Consider the following 24355-nt stretch of genomic DNA (forward strand, 5'->3'; position numbering starts at 1 on the left):
ATCCTATGGAATTCTGGGATTTGTAGTTGGGGAAAACACTAGCACACTAGTTTTGTTGTTGTGTGCCTTCATGTGGATTCCAGTTTAGGGCAACCCTAGGGTGAGCCTATCACAGTCAAGTATCTTCAGAGCAGGTTTGCCATTGCCATCTTTTGAGGCTGAAAGAGTGTGACTTGCCCAGGGTCACCCAGTGGGTTTACATGGCTGAGCCAGGATTCGAACTCTGGTCTCCAGAGTCATAGTCCAGCGCTGAAACCAATACACATATTTCTTCCAGCAGGCCTATCCAGTCTCAATTCTAAAGCATGATTTTTAATCTGTACATGAACTTTTATGAGGGTATTTTAATGATTTTATAGTGTTGTATTTTAACTGTGTGTTTATGTGTTTTTAATTGTGTTTTGTATTTGAACATGCTGTGCCCAGCCTTAAGGCTTGAGGAGGAAAGGCAAGAAAGAAAGATTTGTTAAAAAAATAATTATTGTTGTTATTACATGACACTGACTCTCTAGTGCACTCTAGGGCTGCATCTGCACTGCAGAAATAATCCACTTTGGCACCAGTTTAACTGCCATGGCTTCATGCTATGGAATTCTGGGAACCGTAGTTTATTGCGGCACCAGAGCTCTCTGACAGAGAAGGCTAAGTATCTCACAAAACTAGAATTCCCAGAGTTCCACAGCATAGAGCCATGGCTGTTCAAGGTCTGAAACACACAGCAGGAACAATCCAGTCTGAGACTGCTTTAACCCAGTGCTAGGGAATCCTGGGAATTGTAGTTTTTTGTGGCACCAGAGGTCTGTAACAGAGAAGGCCAAATGTCTCACAAAACTACAATTCCCAGGATTCCTTTGCACTGAGCCAGGGCAATTAAAGTGGTCTCGAACCAGATTATTTCTGCAGTGTTTTGTACAAAAGTGGTGTCAAACTGGATTATATCTGCAATGTGGATGCAGCCTAGTCATGAAAATGCCACGCAAAACTACAAAGTGCAAAATTTTATTGAAGGGGTATAACTGTGAGAGAACATTGAGACAGTTTGGATGGGAACCACAAAAAAAGAAGAAAAGAAAAAAGCGATCATTCATCAACTTCCTCTCAGGTTTAATTTGTTTAAAAGCCCGCTTCAGACTCGCGCATGCGCACACGCAAGAGCTGGGGGTCGAAAGCAGGCCCCCCTTGTGAGAATTTTCTCCCTGTGCGCATGCGCAGTAAGTCGCCAGCGTCACGTCGTACGGTTTGTGTCCACGTGACGCAGAGCGGGGGCGGGGTTGTCGATTTTTGAAAAACGTGGCGGCGGGAAAGGCCTCCCGAGTCGCTTTCTTCGCCTTGGAAGAGGAGAGAAATTAAATATTCTTTGGTAGGGGTGAGGGGGAAACTGATTCGTCGGGTGGTCGCCCGCGCCGCCCTTTCTCGTTCGAGTTTCTGACTCCGCGGGAGCCAATGGCGAAGCAGCAGAGCAGGGAGCAAGGCATCACCCTGAGAGGCAGCGCCGAGATTGTGGCGGAGTTCTTCTGTGAGTCGCGGGGGGCGGGGTGGGGGCAGCGTGGCTCAGAGCGATAAGCGCCCGATTTGAGAGTCTGAGGGTACCCTGGTTCGAATCCCGGTTTGGTCACTAAGCCTCTTAGGCGAGAGTCTCTATTGGTGGTGGTTTCAGCGTTGAGCTCTGTGGCTATTATTTCAGTTTAACAGCCAGGGCTCCACTCTGGGATTCTGGGAATGGTAGTTTGAATGGTTTGAGCATTGGGCAGAGTCAGGTTAGGGCGCCATTTCCTTTCTCTCTCTGTGTGTGTGTCTTCAAGTCCTTTGTTGTTGTGCACTTAGGGCAGGAAGAATGAAATGCACAGATATAGGATGAGGGGACCCCTGGCTTAACAAGGCTGCTGCATGAGAAAGGGATCTAGGAGCCCCAGTAGACCACAAGTTGAGCATGAGCCAACAGTGTGATGCGGCAACTCAAAAGGCCAATGCGATTTTGGGCTGGGACTATATAAGGGGCTCCCATTTTACTGTGCCATTCATTGTATTTAATGGGACTTGAGCATCCGAGGAGTGGGGCTGCCGTTAATAAAAACAAACACATGTTGTACTTGCAACTGGAGGTCAAACTGAGCACTTGTTGGGTTGATGAGACTACATGCGAAAGGGATCTAGGAGTCCTAGTAGATCACACAAGGTGAACATGAGTCAACAGTGCGAAGCAGCAGCGAAAAAGGCCAATGCAATTCTAGACAGCGTCAATAGAAGTATAGTGTCTAGATCAAGGGAAGTAATAGTGCCACTCTATTCTGTCTTGGTCAGGCCTCACCTGGAATACTGAGTCCAGTTGTGGGCATCACAGTTCAAAAGAAGCTGGTGTCCAAAGGAGGGTGAGCAAAATAGTGAAGGGTCTGGAAACCATGTCCTATGAGGAGAGACTTGGGGAGCTGGGGATGTTTAGCCTGGAGAAGAGAAGGTTAAGAGGTGATAGGATAGCCCTGTTTAAATATTTGAAAGGATGTCATATTGAGGAGGGAGCAAGCTTGTTTTCTGCTGCTCCAGAGAACAGGACTGTTCTCTGGAGATGCAAGCTGCAAGCTGGATGCAAGGTCCAGGAAAAGAGATTCCACCTCAACATTAGGAGGAACTTCCTGACAGTAAGATTTGTTTTACAGTTGAACGCATTCCCTTGGAGTGTAGTGGAGTCTCCTTCCTTGGAGGGCTTTAAACAGAGGCTGGATGGCTATCTGTCAGGGATGCTTTGATTGTGAGTTCCTGCATGGACTGGATGGCCCTTAGGGTCTCTTCCAACTCTGATTCTACGTCTGCCTTCCAAGTTGTTCCCAACTTAGAGCGACCCTATCATAGGGTTTTATTGCCAAGTTGCCTTGTCAGGGGTGGGGTTGCCCTTCCTATCTGGGGCTGAGAGTGTGTGACTTGGCCAAGGTCACCCAGTGGGTTTCTATATGGAAAAGGAGAGTATGATGAAGTGCTTATTCCTGAATTTGTTTTCTCTTTCAGCATATGGCATCAATAGTATTTTATACCAACGTGGGATCTATCCTGCTGAAACCTTCACACACGTTCAGAAATATGGACTCACTATGCTTGTAACAGCAGACTCTGAACTTAAAAACTACCTGAATAATGTGGTGGGGCAACTAAAAGGTATTATTATTAGCACTATCACGAAGGGTTTACTTAGAGTTTCCTAGGGGCTATAAAGGTTAAGAAAGCAACAGTTGTTCCTTACAAACTCAAGAAATGTTGAGAGAACAGAACAGATTGTATATTCAGCCAGGAATCTTCTTGGTCCACTATGATAGTGTCCCAGACTGCTGTGCTAGCATAGTACACTTTCTTGCTGCTCATGCTACTGAACCAGATCAAAATTATAGATATCTACGAGTGAAGTATGTGCCTTCATTGGCTTTCTTAAGCAAGGAATACTCAAAGGGGGTTTGCCATTGCCTTCCTGTGAAATGAAGCTTAAAGTACTTGGTACCCCCTAGTTGTCTGACTTCCAGGTAGCAGCCAGCTCTCAACCTGCTTAGTTTCTGAGATCTGGAATTTAAAACTGAAAACTAATTTCCTTCTTTCTGTTTCTCAGAATGGCTCCATGACTGCCTGGTTCAACGGCTAGTAGTGGTGATCTCTAATAAAGAAACAAGTGAAGTTCTTGAAAGGTGGCAGTTTGATATTGAATGTGACAAAAGTGCAAAGGATGAAAAGTAAGTATCATCAAACTGGGTGTTGCAAGTTATGCTCAGTAATATGACTGCTGAGTATAGACTGTCCTGTTGGGTTTCTACTGCTGTATTTTTCAGTATTTTTAAATAAAGAAATAATTGTTTTTGCAATTATCCCGCGCACACAATATACACACACAGTGTATATAGCGACTGAACTCTATACATATGCAATCATAAATAGGGTGTTTCAACGATTTGTAAGATTTCCAATCTTTTGACTATTTTTTATTGCTCTTTCAGTGTCCCAAGACAGAAATCTCAGAAAGCAATACAGGATGAAATTAAATCTGTTATCAGGCAAATAACAGCTACTGTGACGTTTCTTCCACTATTAGAAGCTACCTGTAAGTAATATAGCATGATGTTAACTGAACACAGCAAATGGTTGAGGGTTGCTTTAGAAAAATCAATGAAGCAAAGAAATGGACTGCTAACAGTCTTGGTATTTACAACCTTATTTTTGTAAAATAAATAAAATCTTTCAGCCAAGGAAAATTGCTTTGCATTGGGTAGCTGGTATAAAAAAGTCTGATTGTATTAGAAGCTGACAGAATCTCCTTGATCTTTCACTTTGTAGCCATTTGCACAAACAATTTTACCATATGATATTGTTGGTAATTACAGCCGATCACAGACAAAGGCAGCCTCAACCATTGGGGGTAGCATGGCATTTTTACCTTTCTGGACTCACTACAGGCTGCACACCTAATAAGTGTTTTTAATGGACATTTTCCAAAACCAGGAATGACTGGGAGTTTATTTCTAGAGGAGTGGGTGGCAGAATAAGATGTAATTTCTACCAATAAGTGATGCTATACACTTTACTTTTTGCACTGCTGAATATGACACTATGCAATATAAACACAGTAACATCAATGTGTGTGGCTGGTTTGTTTTTACAGGTGCATTTGACTTACTAATTTTCACAGACAAGGACTTGGAAGTGCCAGAAAAATGGGAGGAATCAGGACCACAGTTTATTGCCAACTCTGAAGAAGTCCGTCTTCGTTCCTTCACAACCACAATACACAAAGTAAACAGTATGGTGGCCTACAAAAAGGACACTTTTCCATGACATAGCAAATAACACTGTACATAAATATCCTCTTGTAAAGTTTCTGAACTAGTTGTAATTAATTTCTAAATAGATCCTGTCACTATTGTTCTATTGCAGTCTAGATACAAATATGTAGAATGTACATATTTCATATTTTGTCAAATTCCCTAAGACTGATGCTTTACCATAAAGTTTCTTCCATATATTCCAAATTGCACAAGTCTGTAATTTGCCTATGGGTAAGCAATCAGGTCAATACACCATTCTGCTTTTAAAATACTGAGTGGGTGATCTAGAATCACAGTCTTAAGAATTGCACTGTGGATATATTGCCAAGAATCCTGGAATCTTTCTTTTATTATGTAACAGAATTCTCTTTTCTTGATTTCTACCTAATAGTAGTTGTAATATGGAAGTGGGAGGGATGTCTATTTTAATGTGTTTTGTAGAATAAAGTTTCAAAACATAAAATGTTCAAGAAAGCTATTAGTTTTTTCTTGAGCTTTATAACTGGCTTCTATAGGTTGGGTTCAAAGATTCCTAGAAATAAATATACTTGTATTGCCCAATTGTGTATATAAATGCATTGAATTAAAACTGTTGACATAATATGTAAGCCAGATTTGGGTCCAGTTGTGATTCTGCCATTGTAGGAAACTCCCACAATGTAAGGCCAGGTGCTGGGTTTTGAACACTGTCAATCTCCTATGACTCTTGATAAACTTTTTGAGTTCATAATCCTCAAGTATAGTACAGGACATGGTTCTGATGACTGGTACAACAGGGATACAGTGGTACCCTGGGATACGAATGCGCCGCCTTACGAAATTTCCGGGTTACGAAAAAAATCCATTGAAAAAAACATTTCCGGGTTACGAAGGTTATTTCGGGTTACGAACAAAAATTTGGTGCTTTTCGGCACGATTTCACACGGAATCGCGGCTTTCGCTATTAGCGCCTATGGGCTTTTCGGCTAGCGAAAGTTTCCGGGTTACGAAAGTGGCGGCGGAACGAATTAATTTCGTAACCCGGGGTACCACTGTATTAGTAGCAAGCAGTTTATTGGCCTTGCATGAAAAAAAAACTGTCTCCAGATTACCATTAAATACAATCTTGGCCAACTACCAGTAGTAAAAACAAGGGCGTAAGAAGTAAGGATCATGTAAAATGATGCAACATTAAAACAATGTGAAAACCTTCATAGTTATCAAAATATGGATTGAGTCTTATCTGAAATGCTTGGGAACAGAAGTGTTTTGGATTTTGTAATGTATTTGCATATGTGTACATGGTGACATATCTTAGAGATGGGCCCCAAGTCTAACCCCATAATTCTTTTGTTTCATGTACACCTTATATAGCCTGAAAATAATTTTATACAATATTTTAAATAATTTTTGTGCATGGAAGGAAGTCTGCGTACACTGAATCATGAGAAAGCAAAGATGTCACACTATCTTGGCCACATGGAAATTTTGGGTTTGGGAGTTCTGGGTAAGGGAGACTCAACCTGTACTTTAAAGCTAGCGTTAGGGTGATATAGCTATAACTACTTACTATAGTGGTCTAGGAAATCTCTGCATTCAGCTTTTAGGCAATGCTGACTCTTATTGTCTTAAATCATTTGGGGGATAGTATTGAAAAAATACTTACAAACGTTGGCAAGCATTTGCTAGATGAAGTGAACCTATAATGTACTGGTCTATACCTTTCAACTCATCTTCTAGCTTTACTTCTTTAGCCATAGTACAGTACTGCAACAATTTTTGTTAAAATAGCACTGCCCTTGGATGCTAGATTAAGAAAATATGATGTTTGGAGCTGAGTGGTAGTGAGTTGAGTGTTGAGACTACAACTCTGGAGACCAGGGTCTGATTCCCAGCTCAGCCATTAAGCCCACTGAGTGATCTTGGGCAAGTAATGTTCTTAGCCTCAAGGAAAGGCGATGACAAACCTCTGAACAAATCTTGGTAAGAAAACCCCAGTATAGGGTCATCATAAATTGGAAATGAACGCACACTGCAATAGTGTTGGCTAAATTTTTCATACTCTAAAAAGAACCGTTCATTTTGCCGAAGTCAGATGCCTAGCAAGTTTCATGGGAAGTATAAAATTGTATCAAAATGATCTGAGACAAACAAGGGGGATTCATAAAGCCCAGTATTGCCCCTATGTAGCAATACCACCACGGTCCAGTGGCAGTAGACATTTGTACTATTCTCATTATATCACCTCTCCCATACATTATGGAATTGTTTTATAGCTGTCATCTTTACCTTTAAAGCAGTGCTACTCAAAGTTGTGGTCCATGGAGAGATACTACTCCATGAGCTATTAACTACTAGTCCAGGGCAGTTTACAGGAAAGAAAGAATTGTAGCTGGGGGCACAAATCAGTCCCTGCGCATTACAGGAAAAACACCCATCCTTCAATTCAGATGCACTGCTATAAAGTACACTGGTGCCTCGGGTTACGAAATTAATTCGTTCCGCCATTCCTTTCGTAACCCGAAAATTTCGTAACCCGAAAAATAATCCGTTAGCACTGGAAAGCCTATAGCTGCACTTTGCAGCATTTGAATTTCGCGCCGAAATGAATTTCGTAACCCGAAAAATATTTCGTAACCCGAAACAGTTTTTGCCAATCCAACTTTTTCGTATCCCGGAAATTTCGTAACCCGATCATTTCGTATCCCGAGGCACCAGTGTAATCAGTTATACGAGTATACATGCCCCAAATAAGTTGGTCTATTGATCCTAATAGCCAGTTGTGATACAAGTGACTTCTCACATTTAGCATCTTACCTCATTTTCATGACCTCAATTCAGACTAGTTCACTGCAATCAGAAGCTAAATGTACTGGCCCAGATCATGACATTGGTTTTCTATCACATGTATGTTAGCTATTTCCTAAAACCTCTGTTACAACCAATTTCAAATGAAGACAGTACATCTGGTTTGTATAACTTCTATATTTTATTATTTTTGTTATTCATATGAAAATACTGTACACAGAATGGGCTTAAAAGTATTTTAATAAGTAAATAACATTCTGAAAAGCACAAGTGGTACATATGCTGTAAGAATTCAAAATCAGTGAATAAACTTCAGCAGCCAAAATGACAAGGTGTGCTGCTCCTGAGGCAATGAACCTGTTTTAACTGGCAGAATACTCCAGCAAATGAGGATTCCTATCCAGTCACTCCCCAAGATTAAGTCTGCTCACTGCTCAGCATCATGCAAGGCATCAGACCACCCTTTGCTCAGTGTTACCACTTGGAAAGCAGGGTCTGTGCTGAAGACATGAAAAATAAAACATTGCACATGGACTGCTAGGTAAGTGTATACCTTAATTCTTTCTGCAGCTTAGATGGGGTACAACATACTTTATATGTCTATTGTACTATACTCTATTATATGTGTTTTTTTACAATTTAAAGCAGTATTTCCAGATTACTGGTCAAGAGGATGCATTTGCTATAGTTATTAGTCTACTAAAATCTCACAGTGGTACAATTCTTTATTTTGCCACTAGATGCCACCTCTTCTACAAAGTAGAGGGGCTACATAGCCACAAATAGTTAATTTCCAAAATTATGTCTTACTTTGAAGACAGTTCCATTTCAACTTTGTATAACCTTAGCAAACCCACTGCTGGGTTTGGACAAACACTGCTTTCTGGATACATTTGAGAATAGAAGTTTCCATACACCAGCTTTAACTGGCAGAAAATAAGCTCCAGAAAACTGCAAGGCTCTCACTGAACAATTTTTATCCTGCCAGACACATTCAGGTTCTTTCCACATACACATAGAGGAAATAACCTAATACTGTGGATGCTCATTCAGAAACAAATATCAACAGAATCAAGTCCTCCTTTAATGTTGTAAGGCATCAGTATGCTCCATAAAAAGTGAATTATTTTACTTGAATCTCAACAAAAAGAATGGTTGAAGGGCTTAAAGGCTATTTTAGATATACAGAAAAGAGGGCTTGATATCAAAGCAGAATTTAAGACATGAACTCTCGAAACACTGCAGTCTCTCTACTAGGTTTAAGTCAACCTGTTTTTCAAGTATACATTTTAATTAAAGTATGTGTTCTGGGGAAAAGCACAACCAAAATGCCAAATGTTTTGAACTTAGCAATCAAAAAGTTCAGCTTCACAGAAAAGGCAATACTGGAGTTTCAAAGCTTCCCCACTGTCTTTTTGACAAGACAGTCCAAAATAAAACAACAAACTCATTTCCAAGAAGAAGGATGCCCAAGTGTATTTAACAGCGAAAACCTCAGGCAATAGTCTCTTCAGTTCTTCTGTTTTGGTCGGTGCACAGGATCTTGATTAGATTATAGCAGTTCAGCTACATTTCAAGTGTCCTCCAATTTACTTATGGTCTGCTTCTCCATCACCTGTGTTTTCATCCCATGAAATAAGAGCACACATCATGCTGGACAGTCTCAAGAGTTTTCAAGAAATAGTTGTACATCACAGAGTACAAATAATCCTTCAGAATATTCTCAGCATGCTCAAAAAGGTTTCTGGCGGAATAAAAAGAATATGTCTATTATATACATTTTAAGTAATTAATTAGGAAATTTTAAATTACGTTTTATGTCTACTGAAGAACTGGGAAAGTCAGTAACAAAGTAGAGAATAGTATCTACTGCAATGAGGTAGTTGGCAAGATTTAAGTTCATGTCACTAACTGAAGCAGAAATGCTATGGGGTTTATTTTTTAATCCACCAGTCACTGCAAACCTAAATACACTACTTGGAATTAAGTTAATTATAAATTGAGTTTACAAATTCTGAACCTCGCCTTCATGTTATGCAAAGACCTATTGTCTACAGCATGTTGAAGGGGAAAAACACTTCTGAAGGGGCAATACAGTTTTGCCCTATTCTCCTCTAAAGCAGTGCTCATCTAAGGAGTGATCTACTGAGTGGTGCCAGTTCACAAATCATCTGCTGCTGGTCTCTGACAAATTTCTAGGAAAGGAGCAATAATAAAATAGTAACAGTAATAATACCTCGCTCTTCAACCAAAAGGCTATCAGAGTGGCTTACAAGTACAGCCACTGAGCACAAATATACTACTGGGCTCTGCCACACTGGGGAAAAAATGGTAGTTCCACACAGCATGTAGCTTGAGATGCACTGTTCACACCTGGGTTTATAAACATGGTCCACTGCAGAATAAATCTTGCTCACTATTGTGCTTTCCATACATACGTAACTTGTTCGAAGCACCTCGAAGCAACCAAATTAGAAGACAACTCCTAAAAACTGTCATGTGTACTTGCTTTACAGAGTTTGACCAATAGTCCATCCAGCCCTATACTGTGTACTTGATCGGCAGCAACAAGCTTTAGGATCTCAAATAGTTCTTCCCATAACTGCTACCTGATTTGTTTAAAACTGGAGATGCTGGGTGTTCAGCCTTGGACTTTGGACCACTTCCCATCTTTAGGCACCTTTCCCAACTAAATATCCTTCAGATTCTATTAGCTTCACCTCGTACATGTTAGGATGGCTGATGAATTAAAAAATATTTCCTTTCCTTCATTTTTCTTAGCAATTGTAATCCTTTAAAAGGAAACTATCAAATATTGATAAAGGACCTATTTTAACATATAGGGTAAGTTTTGACAGAAACTCAAAGAAGGTGACATTACAGTTCCCACCTGAATCTAGTTCATAAAACGTATGAGCTGGTTGATCCCGTTGCCTCGAAATCCAGTATCACCTATCTCTTTGTGGAATCCAATTTTATTACGGGCAGCATGGCGAGCCACTGACAGGTGGAATGGCCACAAAAAATTGTTGATTTCATGGAAGTGCTCTCCAGCTGAGTAAATTTCATGAATAAGATCTTCAAGACAAATGATACCATGGGTTCCTAAAGAGAGGGAAGAAAAACATTTAAGAACATTTGTTGTTGTGTGCCTTCAAATCATTTCCAACTTATGTTGACCCTACCAGCCCAAGGTTTTCTTGGCAGGATTTGTTCAGAGGGGTTTTTTGCCTTTGCCTTTCTCTGAGGCTGAGAAAGTGAGATTTGCCAAGGCCACTCTGAATTTCCATGGCTGAGCGGGGATTTGAACCCTGGTCTCCAGAGTCATAGTCCAGTGCTCAAACCACTACATCATACTTGCTCTCGTTAAAGCCATATTCTCTGGCTTTGCTTCACGAACGAAGATTCAGGAAGGACTCATCCCACGCTTTGTACAAGCCATATGTAAAGCCATATTAATCTTCCTATTAATCTTCTGCTAGAACAGTGATGGTGAACCTTTTCGAGGCCGAGTGCCCAAACTGCAACCCAGAACCCACTTATTTATTGCAAAGTGCCATGTTCCTCTGGCTTTCTAGTAGCAAACACTGGCAAACTCTGTGCTGGGACGATGGCACATGTGCCCACAGAGAGGGCTCTGAATGCCACTTCTGGCACGCGTGCCATAGGTTCGCCATCGCTGTGCTAGAACAATAGTAATAAATAATTTTATTTTTCCCTGCCTCTCCTCGAGGCACAAACAAGTTAAACAGCAAGTTAAAATACAAAGCACAATTAAAAATAAATAAGCCCACAGATTAAAATACAATACTACAAAATCATTAAAATATATTCACAAAAGCACATATACAAATTAAAAAAGTCAGTGACTGGGTAGGCCTACTGGAAGAGAGATGTCTTTAATGCTACTTTAAATGCAATTGAGCACTTTCATCTGTCATATCTTCCCAGCTCAACCATGAAACCCACTAGGTGACTTTGGGCAGCCTCAGGGAAAGACAATGGCAATCCTCCTATGAACAAATCTTGTCAAGAAAACCACAAGATAGGTTCGCCAGAGGTTGGAAATGACTTGAAGGAACAGAACAATACCAACAACTATATCTCTTCCTGCAGGTCATTCCAAAATCTGGAGGCAGCAGACAAGAAGGTCCCCTGGGAAACCATTGCCAGTCTAGTCCTGGCTGGTCAGAGCAAACATTTCCAAGAGGACCTGAGTATACAGGGTGGATTATATGGGAGGAGGTAACCCTAAAGGTAACCTGGACCCAAACCTTATAGGGATTTGAAGGTAATAATAAACACTTTGTATTTTGCCCAGAAACTAATTGGCAGCCAGTGGAGTGACTTTAAGATTGGTGTAATGTGATCACTCCTGGATGTACCCTGTAATCAATCTAGATGCTACATTCTGAACCAGCTGGGAGTTTCCAGACTTGGTACAAAGGTAGCCCAATTTTAAGCATATTACTGAAGTAACCAGCGTGTGCATTACCATCATGATGAAGTATAGACAGCTACAAAGTTACAGCATCTTTTATCCTACCACCACCATTTTGTCACTTACCCAGATGCTCTTCTATCAAAATGTTGTCTGTCAACGCAAGCTTTTTATTTTTTATCTTTGCATGGCCTCGTTTCAGGATCAACTCTCGAACAGATTTCAGGTTGGGATAACTGTAAATACAGAATTGGTGATGGTACAGAAAAATATTAAATATCAAGAGCCTACAAATACTGTAGTATATTGCAAGTAATGCCAAGTGTCATGTCATCTGTTTCCTTATAAAAATTTAAATTCCTCATTCTCCCTCCTCAGAACAAACCTCTCCCCATTAGAACACGCAATACTAAGTTGCAATTTGTTCCAGCACCAATGTCTCACAAAACTACAGTTCCCAGAATTCCATATCATTAGGCCATGGCAGTGAAAATTGGTGTCAACCTGGATTATTTCTGCAATGTGGATTCAGCCCCAGTGGGTTTTCCATGACTGACTGAGGATTCAAATCCTGGTCTCCCAGAATTCTCATCCAATGCTCAAGCCGCTATTGTGAGCCAATAAAAGAATACAAAACAAAAAGTTAACATTCTTTCAGAATCTCGTTGCTTCTTTAAGCATTTAGCAATAGCCATAGCAAGTACATTTCTATGCCGCTTATCAGTGCACGTAAGCACTCCCTAAGCAGTTTACAAAGTGTAAGCTAATTCCCCCCAACAATCTGGGTACTCATTTTAGCGACCTCGGAAGGATGCAAGCCTGAGTCAAGCTTGAGCCCTTTTGCTGGTATTGAACTCACAAACCTATGGTTTGTGAGTGAGTGGCTGCAGTGCAGGCATTTAACCACTGCGCCACCAGGGCTCCTATTTCCTCTTATTTTCCTCAATTAAACTTGTCCTTGATGCATGTGCACACATACACCAAAATAAATAAATAAAATAAATACTTACCCCCATGCTACATAAGGCTCCACTATATGCAGCATTTTTAGTGTTTCTGGTGACAATTTAACAAATGTGCCACTGTAAATCTTTCTCAGTCGTAGTCTCTCTATGACACGCCGCACTTGCAAACTCACTCCTTTAATTCTAAATCAAAAAGAAAAACAATTATTACTAGCTGTCTTTTTGTGGAGGGAATGCATATTCTTAGGAGTATCACAAATAATACTGCTTCAGTCTCAGTTACTGAACCGTAAGGGAACTTTTCACTTCAAGTCAGATGAAACCTGACAAAGGCCTACAGTGAAATAAAAACTTGAAAGCATGTGCAGTATGTCTGAAACTCATATCTTAAAAAGGCCAAATCCAATTTTAATTTACTGCCCCACTTTAAAAATATTTAATTGTATCATAATTCTCAGAAGCTACCTATTGCCCAGAACATGGATACCTCACTTTTTTTTAAATTTCCCACAAAATAATCACAAATCAAAAGATGTCAAACCAACAGACTGTTGGGAAACTAATCCCACAGAAAATTAATCATGTCTTACTCTGCAATCCGTACAACAAATGCCAGTTTGTGTCCCTCCTCAGGCACTAGCACCAAACCAGGCTTGCGTTCCATGCGTCGCAGGCGGACATCATCTCTGTGTTTCCGATGAGAGTCTCGCAAAAATGTTTCAAGTCGTTTGAATTTAATCTGTTTTCCTTTCTGGTGCTAAAATAAAGTTGTAACACATCTTAATGTTAGCCATGGCATCACTACATTACATTATCCAGCTTTTTCATATAATGCTTGAAGTACTTTAATTTTTTCTTAATCTTAAATACTTATATCTCATCAGTGACATACCAACTATTATAAACTAAGGAGAAGCCCAATTCCTATCCAAGGGCTGTAACAATCTACAGATGCTAGGGACATATGCAGTACAGACTAACTCAACACAGCAAAAGAGTCAATGGGAAAAAGCAGATGAGATGAGATAGACTAGGATTAATGAGTTTTGATGAAGACATAAAATCAATTTAAATTTCACAAAGTAGTTAAGATTAAAATGCTTCCATCATAACCCAATTCGGTGAAATGTAGACACTTTCTTTACAGAGATACATTCTAAATATGAAGTGTCCAAGGTATCAAGAACACTCTTTTGCACTGTCCTGAACAACTTGATTTTTACCTGCAGGCTCCATTGTATCAGGCATATCCTAGTATGAATCTCCCATTTTTGCTTTTGTTGTGTGCCTTGAAGGCGTTTCCTACTTAAGGCAACCCTGTAACAATGGTCCAAAACACATTGCAGAAATAATCTAGGTTGAGACCGCTTTAACTGCACTGGCTCAGTGCTAAGGAATCCTGGGAACTGTAGTTTTGTGAGGTATTTTGCTTTCTTTGTCAGAGAGCTTTGGTGCCACAACCAACTACAATTCCCAGGATTCCCTAGCAATGAGCCAGGGCAGTTAAAGTGGTGTCAAACTGGATTATTTCTGCAGTGTGTTTTGGACCAAGGTTTTCTTGGGAAGGTTTGTTCTGGGGCAAGGGGGGGGGTGTTCAGTTTGCCTTTGTCTCTTTCTGAAGCTGAGAGTGTGCGACTGGCTCAAAGTCACCCATTGGATTTCCATGGCTGAACAGGGATCTGAACCCTGTTCACATGAGTCATAGTAAAGTGCTCAAGTCGCTACATCACACTGACTCCCCCATAAAATGGGGATATTCCATATCAGGATGTTTCAGACAATATGTCTGTCAATGAAGAGAAGATAGGAATAAAGAACAAGAATCTTATTTTCTGGTAAGGCCACTGGAAGAAGACAGAAAAGCTACTGGCCACGACTCTTTCCAGCCAGAATCCCAAATAAGAAAACATGTGCCTTTGTTAATTTTTATTTACCTTCCCCAACTGTTTTAACTTAATCCTCATTTTCATCTTTATCTGGTTCTTTCTTTTAAAAAATTATTTTTCAATGTATCTGCTTTCATTAAACTTAGTAATAATAATAATAATAATAATAATAATAATAATGATTTATTTATAGCCCGCCCAATCACAAGGAATCCAGGCGGGTTACAACAGTAAAAATAAAGATAATAAAATAAAATACAATAAATAAATAAAATACAATAAAATTACAGAGAGCGAAGTGAGTACATTCACAGTTAGGCCTGATGGAAGTTGGGCCTCTCTTTTTCACTCCCTCCTAGGCCTGATGATGATGTCATGGAGGGAGGGCTCTTCTTCTTGAGGCAAGGATTTTATTTTAATTAATTTTAATTTAATTCTTCTCATTAAATTTAAGAGAAGAATTGGTGGACAGAGTGACATAAGTCACAGTAAATGGGGAGTAGAACTAGGTAGGGAAGGCCTGCCGGAAGAAGTAATCAAAAGTTCACTGCTTTAAAAAAAGTCCCTTCCATTGAGGATCTCTTTAACAGATTGGAAAGCTTTCAGTTTTCACAAACTATAAATACAGCAAAGGATACCTGCCCTACATTACATCTCCCTTACCTTTCTCTTATCCTCCAAGGCCTGCTTTGCCTGGGTGGCCTTGATTGCCTGGTAGGCCTTCCTTTTTTTCAGCAGGTTTTCTGGCACCAAAGGGATCTTCCTGGGTGCTCTAAACAGAAAGAGAGAGTGGTTGACAACAGAACATATTTAACATAAAACAAGATTTCCAACCATGCGAATACACTAGATTAGACCCAGACTTACTCACTGAAATCAATGGGGACACAAGCTAGTCGTTAATAAACTGAATCCCATGGATTTCAATAGTTCTACTTCTGGATCCAACTCATAGGCCCAGAACACATTGCAGGAACAATGCAGTCTGAGACCGCTTTAACTGCCCTGGCTCAATGCTAGGGAGTACTGGGAACTGTAGTTTTGTGAGAGATTTAGCCTTCTCTGTCAGAGGCCTCTGCTGCCACAGCGAAGTACAGTTCCCAGAATCCCCTAGCAGTGAACCAGGGCAATCAGCAGGCAACCGTCTGTTATCCCCTCTGTTGTAAACCACTCCGATTCCCAGTGATTGGGCGGCATATAAATAAATCCTATTATTATTATTAATTCTACAGTGTGTTTTAGACCATAGTTTTGCAAAAACCAAGTACTGCAAGAAGTCATTTTACAGCTGAAAACACTAGCTGCATTTAAAACAATAAAGGCATATCTTTAACCCGTGCCTTGAGGAAAAAGGTATTTATTATTATCATCATCATCATTATTATCATTACTACGATTACGAGCAATGAAGACAAATGTCTTTCTTTCTATGTTTACTGTTGAGGGGTAAGAGGCTTTTCTTTTGCGACGATACCTTTCCAGGATGTCAAGATATTCTATTTTATGCTGCATAGTGAATACAAGATCACTGCAGTATATTTTGGAGCTGTGTTGACTCTATAATCACATACAGGTTAAAAAATTCACAATTTAAAATTAACTGGTGGAATATCTGACACCTTGGAAAAAATATTGCGACAAAAGACACAATGCAGAAGTAATCCAGTTTGAGACCACTTTAACTGCCCTGGCTCAGTGCTAGAGAAATACTGCAGTTTATAGTGACACCAGAGCTTCTCTCTGCTATAGAAAAGGCTAAATGTCTCACAAAACTACACTTCCCAGAATTCCCTAGCATTAGAGCAGGAGTGTTAAAGCGGTCTCAAACTGGATTGTTTCTGCAGTGTGTTTTGGACCACGGTTACTCTGGAGTTCCAATCCAATCAATGGCTTTTTCAAATCGACCCTCAAACTGCCCCTTTGAATTTGCCTGCATTGTGCTATAATCCCTATCCAAACCCAGAGGCTCCAAGAAGAGGCAGCCCACGACACAGAGCAACATTACTTCCATCAATGAAGCACAGCTACAGACAGAGGAAGCCTTTCTGACCACGAATTTGTCCATCAGACATGGCAAAATTCCTCCTTCCTCGAGGATGGATACGGATTCTACCTCCCCCCCGCCCCAATCCCTTACGACCCGCAAGACTCACTCCATCGCCGACATTTTAGCTCTCCTCCACCTGGACCGGTCACGGCGCCACTGCGCATGCGAACGCCGGCTACGGAAGGAATCGCTTCGGGCCTGGCGCGCATGCGCATTACCACCTTATTGGACCGACGTTGAAGCCTCTCCCCTTTTTATCTCTATGATGTCTAGAGAGAAAGAGAGATCTATGTAGCAATGTAGAGATAAGAAAGTCAAGAAAGGTCAAGCGGAGGAGGAACTTCCTGGTTCGCTTTCTTTCAGGAAAACAGGTCCCAAAACCATTAATGGAAAGCCCATTAGGTCCAAAACACATTGCAGAAATAATCCAGTTTGAGTCCTCTCTAACTGCCCTGGCTCTGTACCATGGAATCCTGGGAAGTGTAGTTTTGTGAGACATTTAGCCTTCCATGTCAGAGAGCTCTGTGCCACAATAAACTATGATTCCCAGGATTCCCTAGCACTGAGTCAGGGGCAGTTAAAGAGGTCTCAAACTGGATAGTTTCAAGCCATTTTCAGTGTGGCAACTCTATCCCAGAGTCTTCTTGATGTGATTTGTTCAGAGGGGGTTTGCCTTAGGTTCATTAAAATACATGGACTTTAATTATCCTAAATGTTGTGTTGGAATCATCCCTTTGTTTGTGTGTGCTTTCAAGTTGCCTGTGACTTACAGTGACCCCATTAATTTCATAGGGTTTTTAGGGAATAGTTCTGCCATTTCCATCCTCTGAAATATAGCCTACATCACTGGGGTATTCATTGGCAGTCTCCCATCCAAGTACTAACCAGGGCTGGCCCTGCTTATCTTCCAAAATCAGGTATAAAATAATTATCCCAAGAGAACTCTTCTTTCTAATTAACATCTTGGGAATTTGTACTGTGAGCTTTTGTGAGTGATATATTTTGTTGAGACGTGCCAGAATTCCTATCCATGTTATAATTTTGCTTTAAGTAGTAATTGCCACTTGATTGCACTGTCCCTCTCTTCAGTTAATTAATGCCAATTTGCACGAACACATATGGTATATAGGAGATCAATCACAAAATTACTTGATCCTTCTTTTGAAAAAAAGAGGCCCTATTATATAATACAAATATTGATATTATGACCCATCCATGAATCAAGATTTTTTTAAACAGCTGTGTGTATATTTGTACTCCTTCCAAGACATCTGCAAATGTCTTTGAGCAAAACTCTTGGCCAGGGAATAAATGTTACATATTGTGAAGAATAACATTGACATCTTGTATAGCATTTTCTTAATCATAAATTATTCTTTCACAGGACTGCTATGTAAGTGGTCTCTTCACCTTTGTTTTATAGGGCAAATGGGACATGCATTGATCCTCAAAGGACGATCAAACAGTCAGACATTTCTTGCTGATGCTTATAGGAATATATGTAATTTATGTTCAACGATATGTTTATTTATGTTGCTTCAAACATATTCCATGGATGATTGGGGAAAATGTAATCCCTCTTAAATTATGGTTTTGCAGAAACTCAGATCCAAAACACACTGCAGAAATAATCCATTCTGAGACCACTTTGATTGCCCTGGTTCACTGCTAGGGAATCCTGGGAATTGTAGTTTATTGTGCCACCAGAGCTCTCTGCTAGATGTCTGACAAAACTACAGGTCCCAGTATTCCCTAGCACTGAGCCAGAGCAGTTAAAGCAGTCTGAAACTGGATTATTTCTGCAGTGGGTTTGGGCCTCAGATGGCTAAAGCTTCCATTGGTATAGATGCCGAGCTGACACAAAAAATATGGCAACTACTATAACTATAAATATTTAAATAAAACTATAGTAGTAGGTTTGGAGGGTGCTTCTACATAATAACCACTATGAAAACTGGTGAGCACAGCCAACATGGTAAAGTGGTTTGACAGCAGGATTCTGGGAGAACAGGTTTCAAAACTCTGTTCAGACGGAAACTCACTGGGTAATCCTGGGCAAGTCACTTTTTCTCAGCCTCAGAGGAAGGCAATGGCAAACCCTGAATAAATCTATAAAATAGGGTCACCTTTTGTTGTTGTTGCATGCCTCCATGTCATTTCCAACTTATGGTGACCCTAAAGTGAACCTATAGTGGTGTTCTTGGGGTTTTGTTTGCAAGACTTGTTCAGAGGAGGTTTGTCATTGCCTTCTCCAGAGGCTGAGAGCATCTGACTCACCCAAGTTCACCAGTGGGTTTCATGGCTGGGCAGAGAATCAGACCCTGATTTCCAGAGTCATAGTCCAGCACTCAAACCAGTACACCACACTGGCTCTCACTAAGAGTCACCACAAGTCAGAAACAACAAAATTAGTGACTCTGGTTCAAATGATCCCAGCTTCAATTTGCCACCCGCCTCAATCCAATACAGGGAGAGGCAGGATACAAATTATTATTATTATTATTATTATTATTATTATTATTATTATTATTATTACCATTGCAGAGCTTGCCAAATGGTTTGTCTTGGTAGTTTTGGATTATGCACAGGAAATATCACCAGAATGAAAGCCAGTGTGGTATAGTGGTTTGAGTTTTGGACCAAGACTTCAGAAAACAAATGTTCAGTCTGTCAACTCTGAGCAAGAAAGTTTAGACTATTTCCCCCTTGCCTCCCCATGGTCAAAGTATATATTGTGAAACCAAGGCCTTGCCTGTGCTGGCCAGGTTAACTCCAGGGCAGCCTGGAATATCCTCACCCCAAAACTGCCCCAACATGCTTCCATTACCTTGGCTTCCATTTCTGCACTGTGGGGGCTGTCTGCATAGATGTCTTGCCAGGCCATCCAGCATGTCCACCACTGTTATGGGTTGCTCGCTTCTGAGGTCAGAATGACGTGTCCAACAATAGTCACATATTCTGTGCTTCTTTCTGACCTCAGAAACAGCATCCTGTGATGGCAGCAGATACACTGGGCAGATCGGCAGGATTCTTGTGCAGTCAGCCACCACAGTGCAGGAACAGAGGACTCTGGTTCTCCCTGGAAGATCCGGAGCGACAGGTAACATTTTAAACTTCATATTGAAGCTGTTAAACCCCAGTTCTAGTGCAGAATGTGCTGCACAACATCTGAATTGCCTGCTCCAGTGCTTAGGTTTGGGTACTAGAGTTGTCCAAATGTGACAACTCCAGAACAGAGGCGGGGAACAGGGTCTGGTCTCCATTAATGACCACATTAGCCATGATAATTAAAATGTATGCAGAGGCAATTTTAACCAGATAGTACCATCCTGGGAAAACTATCAAGACTCATAATCACATCCTGTGTATGGACTTCCAGATTCATCTGACTTCATCTGTTACAATGCTGGACTAAATACCTCTTTGATCTAATTCATCAAAGCAACTCTTACAGTGGAGCCCCATACATTTCTACTCAAAACTAAGCCCTACTGAGCTAAATGACATTTAATCACAGATAAATGGGTATACAATTGCAATCCTACTTTGCAATTTGCTGTTGATTTACGCAAAAGGAAGCCTCACTCTGTTCAGCTAAGTTTACTTCCAGGTGGATCGCTTCCACAGATTCAATCCCATACATCTGGTGTTCTGTGTTTTTCTCCAGAAATGGACATTCTTTCTAGTATCTTTTGATTAAGACACAGAACGAGTATTTGGATAGCTTAAAGGCAGTTTTTTGCTCCTGCCAGAAAGTACTCTGAAGCTACAAAAGGGCTGGACTGATCTCTCACAGCTGCAGTGTTATATAAACTCAACACACCATAAATTCAACACTTTTTTAATAAACAAGGATTTGGACTTGTCATTCAGCACAGAAGATTAAGGGTGACTGCATTTCTTTGGGGAAGAAAATAGTCATTCCTTGCATTTGATATGCTGATCAGGAATTCTTCTGTTAGATCTATATGGACCAAGTAAAATTGAATCAGTAAATTTCTTACATACCCCCTCTCCAATTCTTCCTATGAATATAAACAGTCATTAACTACTTGCAATATTTATATGACTCTATCTGTTCTCTGGTAATATAATCAGGGCTGATTTCAACATCCTCTGGTAGCCACCAGGGTCCTATCAAGGTCTTCTACTGAATCATGCCATAATTTTTCCCCTTTAAATGTTTTTCTTTACACCAGCATGAGAATCATGCAACTATCCAGATGTTGTTGGACTGCCACTCCCAATAACCCAGGCCTACATAGCTGAAGATGAAGAATGCAGGAAGAGGCAGTCTAATGAGTTCGGGAAGGCTGCATGATTCCCATGCTGAACTTCAATATGAGCAGCATCTCATGATGGGGTCTATTTGCTGTTTTAATTTCCTATAATATCCATGCATCATCCCAGACACTGTGACTATTAACAATAGCATTTACATTTCTATACCATTTAATAGTGAACTCAGCACTCTGTAAGTGGTTTGCTATCTGTTAGCTAATTCCCCCAAACATGCTGCATACTCATTTTACTTACCTATGAACGGATAGAAGGCTGAGTCAACCTTGGAGCCCTGGGATCAAACTCACAACTTTGTGGCTACAGTACTGGTATCTAACCACTGCACCACTAAAATTATGTACAGAACAAATTGTCTATTGTTTTTGCTACCCACTTTTGCTTTTGCTAACCACAGACACTGCAGTAGAGTCCACAAACAAACTTTTGCCAAGAGCCCCATCACACTTGGAGCTGACCTGAATATAATGTAAGCATATCAATGGGGCAGTACAAATCACCCCGAAAGGGCGGGTTGGACTCACCCGTTTTATCTCACGGTGCCCCTGCATAGTAAAAAGAACCTGGTTCTTCAAGGTTCTTTTTGCAGTGTCCGGCATACGCCATCGTGACATAAGCAATGCATAGCGATGTGCAGAAGCTGCGTGGCGGTGACATCATTATGGCAGCACCCGTGTGGACAGGATGCCACCATGAAGCCATTACTGTGATGTACTAGGGTTAGGGACCATGTGGTTGATGTGCAGTCTCTAACCCTAGAACCGCCACCGCCACACCACAAAGCACCCGTCTGTATCAGGCCGAAGCCTTCTGTTTCCACTGTGTTTTACTATATTGTGCATTTTGGGAAATTATACACTGCATGGAAGACTCTGGTCTTTTGTATAAAGGTTTCTAGGAAGATGATGAACTGCTGCCTGCTTGATATACCGTATATACTCAACTATAAGTCAAGAAATTTTTGTCCCAAAATAGTCTCCAGAATCCTGGGTAGACTTATGCACGGGGCAATAGGTCTTTCACTAAGCTTCTCCCCAGCTGGGCTGCCTCCACAAGGGGCAGCCCAGTTGGGGAGAGCCTGGGAAGGGCACGCGTTCACCCTGGAGTCTCTCCTTCGCTGGGCTCCCTCCGCAGAAGAAGCCCAGCGAAGGACAGGCTTGCCAGGGTGTGCGTTCGCCCTGGAGACCTCTCCTTCGCTGTCTCCCTCTGCAGAGGAAGCCCAGCGAAGGACAGGCTTCCCAGGGCATGCATTCGCCCTGGAGGCCTCTCCTTCACTGGCTCCCTCCGCAGAGGAAGCCCAGCGAGGGACACGCTTCCCAGGGCGCACGTTCACCCTGGAGACCGCTCCCTCGCTGGGATGCCTCTGTGGGCGAAAGCCCAGCTGGGAACAGGCTTGCAAGAGCGCACATTCGCCAGCAGCCTCTCCCCAGCTGGACTCTCCCTTAAGTCAGACCCTCGACGTATCCACAGGTCATATATATACCCACATTTTTGGCCCCAAAAGTTGACCTCAACTTGTACACGAGTATATATGGTACTGCAGGCCCACGTGTTTCATGGTGTGAGGAATTTGTTTCCTTCCTAGTGTCCATTGCAAGACTGCACTTTTTGCAGGAAACAGTGGTGATCTGTAGCTTCACAAATGAACCTTTTTATGATCAACACATCAGGAAGGCCAAGGGTGCCTAGTTCCATGTTGCATTCACAAATTAATGTTTACAGTCAGAAAGATGATTATTAATTTGATGGAATTCTAGCACAATAAATCACTTCTTTTACTGCAAGAAACATTCAGCTTTTGCACCCAGCGAATTAAGATTTGTTTGTTAGGTGAATGCTACAAGGCCACTGTGGAGATACAAGGTAGTTTGAGTATAAGAACTGTAACTAAGAGGTGATATCCTGTCAAAAAATATTAGGAACGCCTTATTTTAATATTTAATTATTACTAAAAATATACTGCAGGATTACAAAGCTATAGTGTGAAGGAACAATTTCCTCCCCTCTGATTTTTTAAAAGATCTTAGAGTTGTAGCATTATGGTGTAAAATTCCATTTCACTGCTGCACTACAGTTTATTTTTGACAGAGTAAATGTGCTGGGAAGTTGTAATATTTTTGCAATAGCTCTCAGGGGCCTTAAAATATCTAAATAATTCTTCTGTTGCCACAGAATATTTTCTGGCAATTTCTGGCACCAACTACAGTACTGCAGTTTACTCCCATCATCAAGTGGGTTTCTTTATCATTCTGAGATATGCTGGAAAAATATATTCCTTTTTCTTTGGGGAGTTTTAGAGATATAGTATATCAGTAAAATTGCATTTCCACACTAAACTCTTTCTCTTTCTCTGTGAGTGCATGTGTATTTGTTCATATTCAGAGGATAATAATTGCCCTTTACACCAAAGACCATATCAGCAAACCATGCCCTATTTTGTTTGCTTGTTTGAAACACCTTTGCAAGAGTCCTAGCTACAAGCAGTCCCCCAAAAAGAATGAAACAAGTGCTACCGAGGTCACAACAAGCAGCAACGACAAACAAAAATCAGTAAAAACCAGTAGCTCCGTTTTGCACAGAGGAGAAGGGAAGGATTTTTTTGTTGTTCCAATATGTCTTAGAAGTAAAAAGAAACTCATTTGCAAGTGCAAATAAAATGTTGCAGCTGATGCTAGGAAGGCAACAAAATAGTCAAGGACAATAGAAAGGTTTGACATAATCTACATTGAATCAGTCCTGGTTCCAGAATAGGGAATACAGTTATAACTTTATTTACTTTTAGTATTTTGTTTACATGTTATTGACACCCATTAGGACTGGGAAAGTTAATTTTGTACTAGGAGATATGGCCACCTTACTGAGATATTGCTACTCTGTTGCTTGCCTCAGCTGAATTACCTATAACTTCTGCATTGTAACAACAATACACAGTGGGCCCTAAGGTTTGGTCCCAGGACTCCCCGTGGATACCAAAATTCACTGATGCTTAAGTGCCATTATATAATATGGTGTACTAAAATGGTAGCCTTTATATAAAATGACAAATCAAGGTTTCCTTTTTGGAATTTATTTATCTTTTTAATACTTTCAAACTATAGGTGGTTGATTCCACAGATGCAGAATCCGTAGATAGG

General features: G+C 40.8%; 2 protein-coding genes across 3 annotated transcripts; one reads left to right on the forward strand and one right to left on the reverse strand.

The window, feature by feature from the left end:
* The first annotated feature begins 272 nt into the window (after positions 1-272).
* Positions 273-5489, forward strand: MAD2L1 (mitotic arrest deficient 2 like 1). Of its 2 annotated transcripts, none has more exons than XM_089525872.1 (5): positions 273-339; positions 3001-3147; positions 3590-3710; positions 3972-4075; positions 4634-5489. In XM_089525872.1, the coding sequence occupies exons 1-5, from the start codon at positions 306-308 to the stop codon at positions 4804-4806; spliced, it is 579 nt and encodes a 192-aa protein (XP_089381998.1). In that variant the 5' UTR covers positions 273-305; the 3' UTR covers positions 4807-5489. The 2 variants fall into 2 exon arrangements, with proteins under 2 accessions (XP_089381998.1, XP_089381997.1); XM_089525871.1 differs by lacking the exon at positions 273-339 and adding an exon at positions 1215-1516.
* A 2316-nt stretch (positions 5490-7805) lies between these two features.
* On the reverse strand, positions 7806-17105 carry LOC149313016 (large ribosomal subunit protein uL30-like 1). The gene is made up of 7 exons (XM_089525873.1): positions 17029-17105; positions 15539-15647; positions 13580-13746; positions 13035-13172; positions 12151-12260; positions 10474-10688; positions 7806-9327 (listed from the first exon to the last, which is right to left on the reverse strand). The coding sequence occupies exons 1-6, from the start codon at positions 17040-17042 to the stop codon at positions 10480-10482; spliced, it is 747 nt and encodes a 248-aa protein (XP_089381999.1). The 5' UTR covers positions 17043-17105; the 3' UTR covers positions 7806-9327; positions 10474-10479.
* Positions 17106-24355: the final 7250 nt, after the last annotated feature.

This window comes from Sceloporus occidentalis, unplaced genomic scaffold (assembly GCF_023333645.1).
Source record: "Sceloporus occidentalis isolate IW3139 unplaced genomic scaffold, rSceOcc1.0.p SCAF_5, whole genome shotgun sequence".
NCBI classification, from domain to species: domain Eukaryota; kingdom Metazoa; phylum Chordata; class Lepidosauria; order Squamata; family Phrynosomatidae; genus Sceloporus; species Sceloporus occidentalis.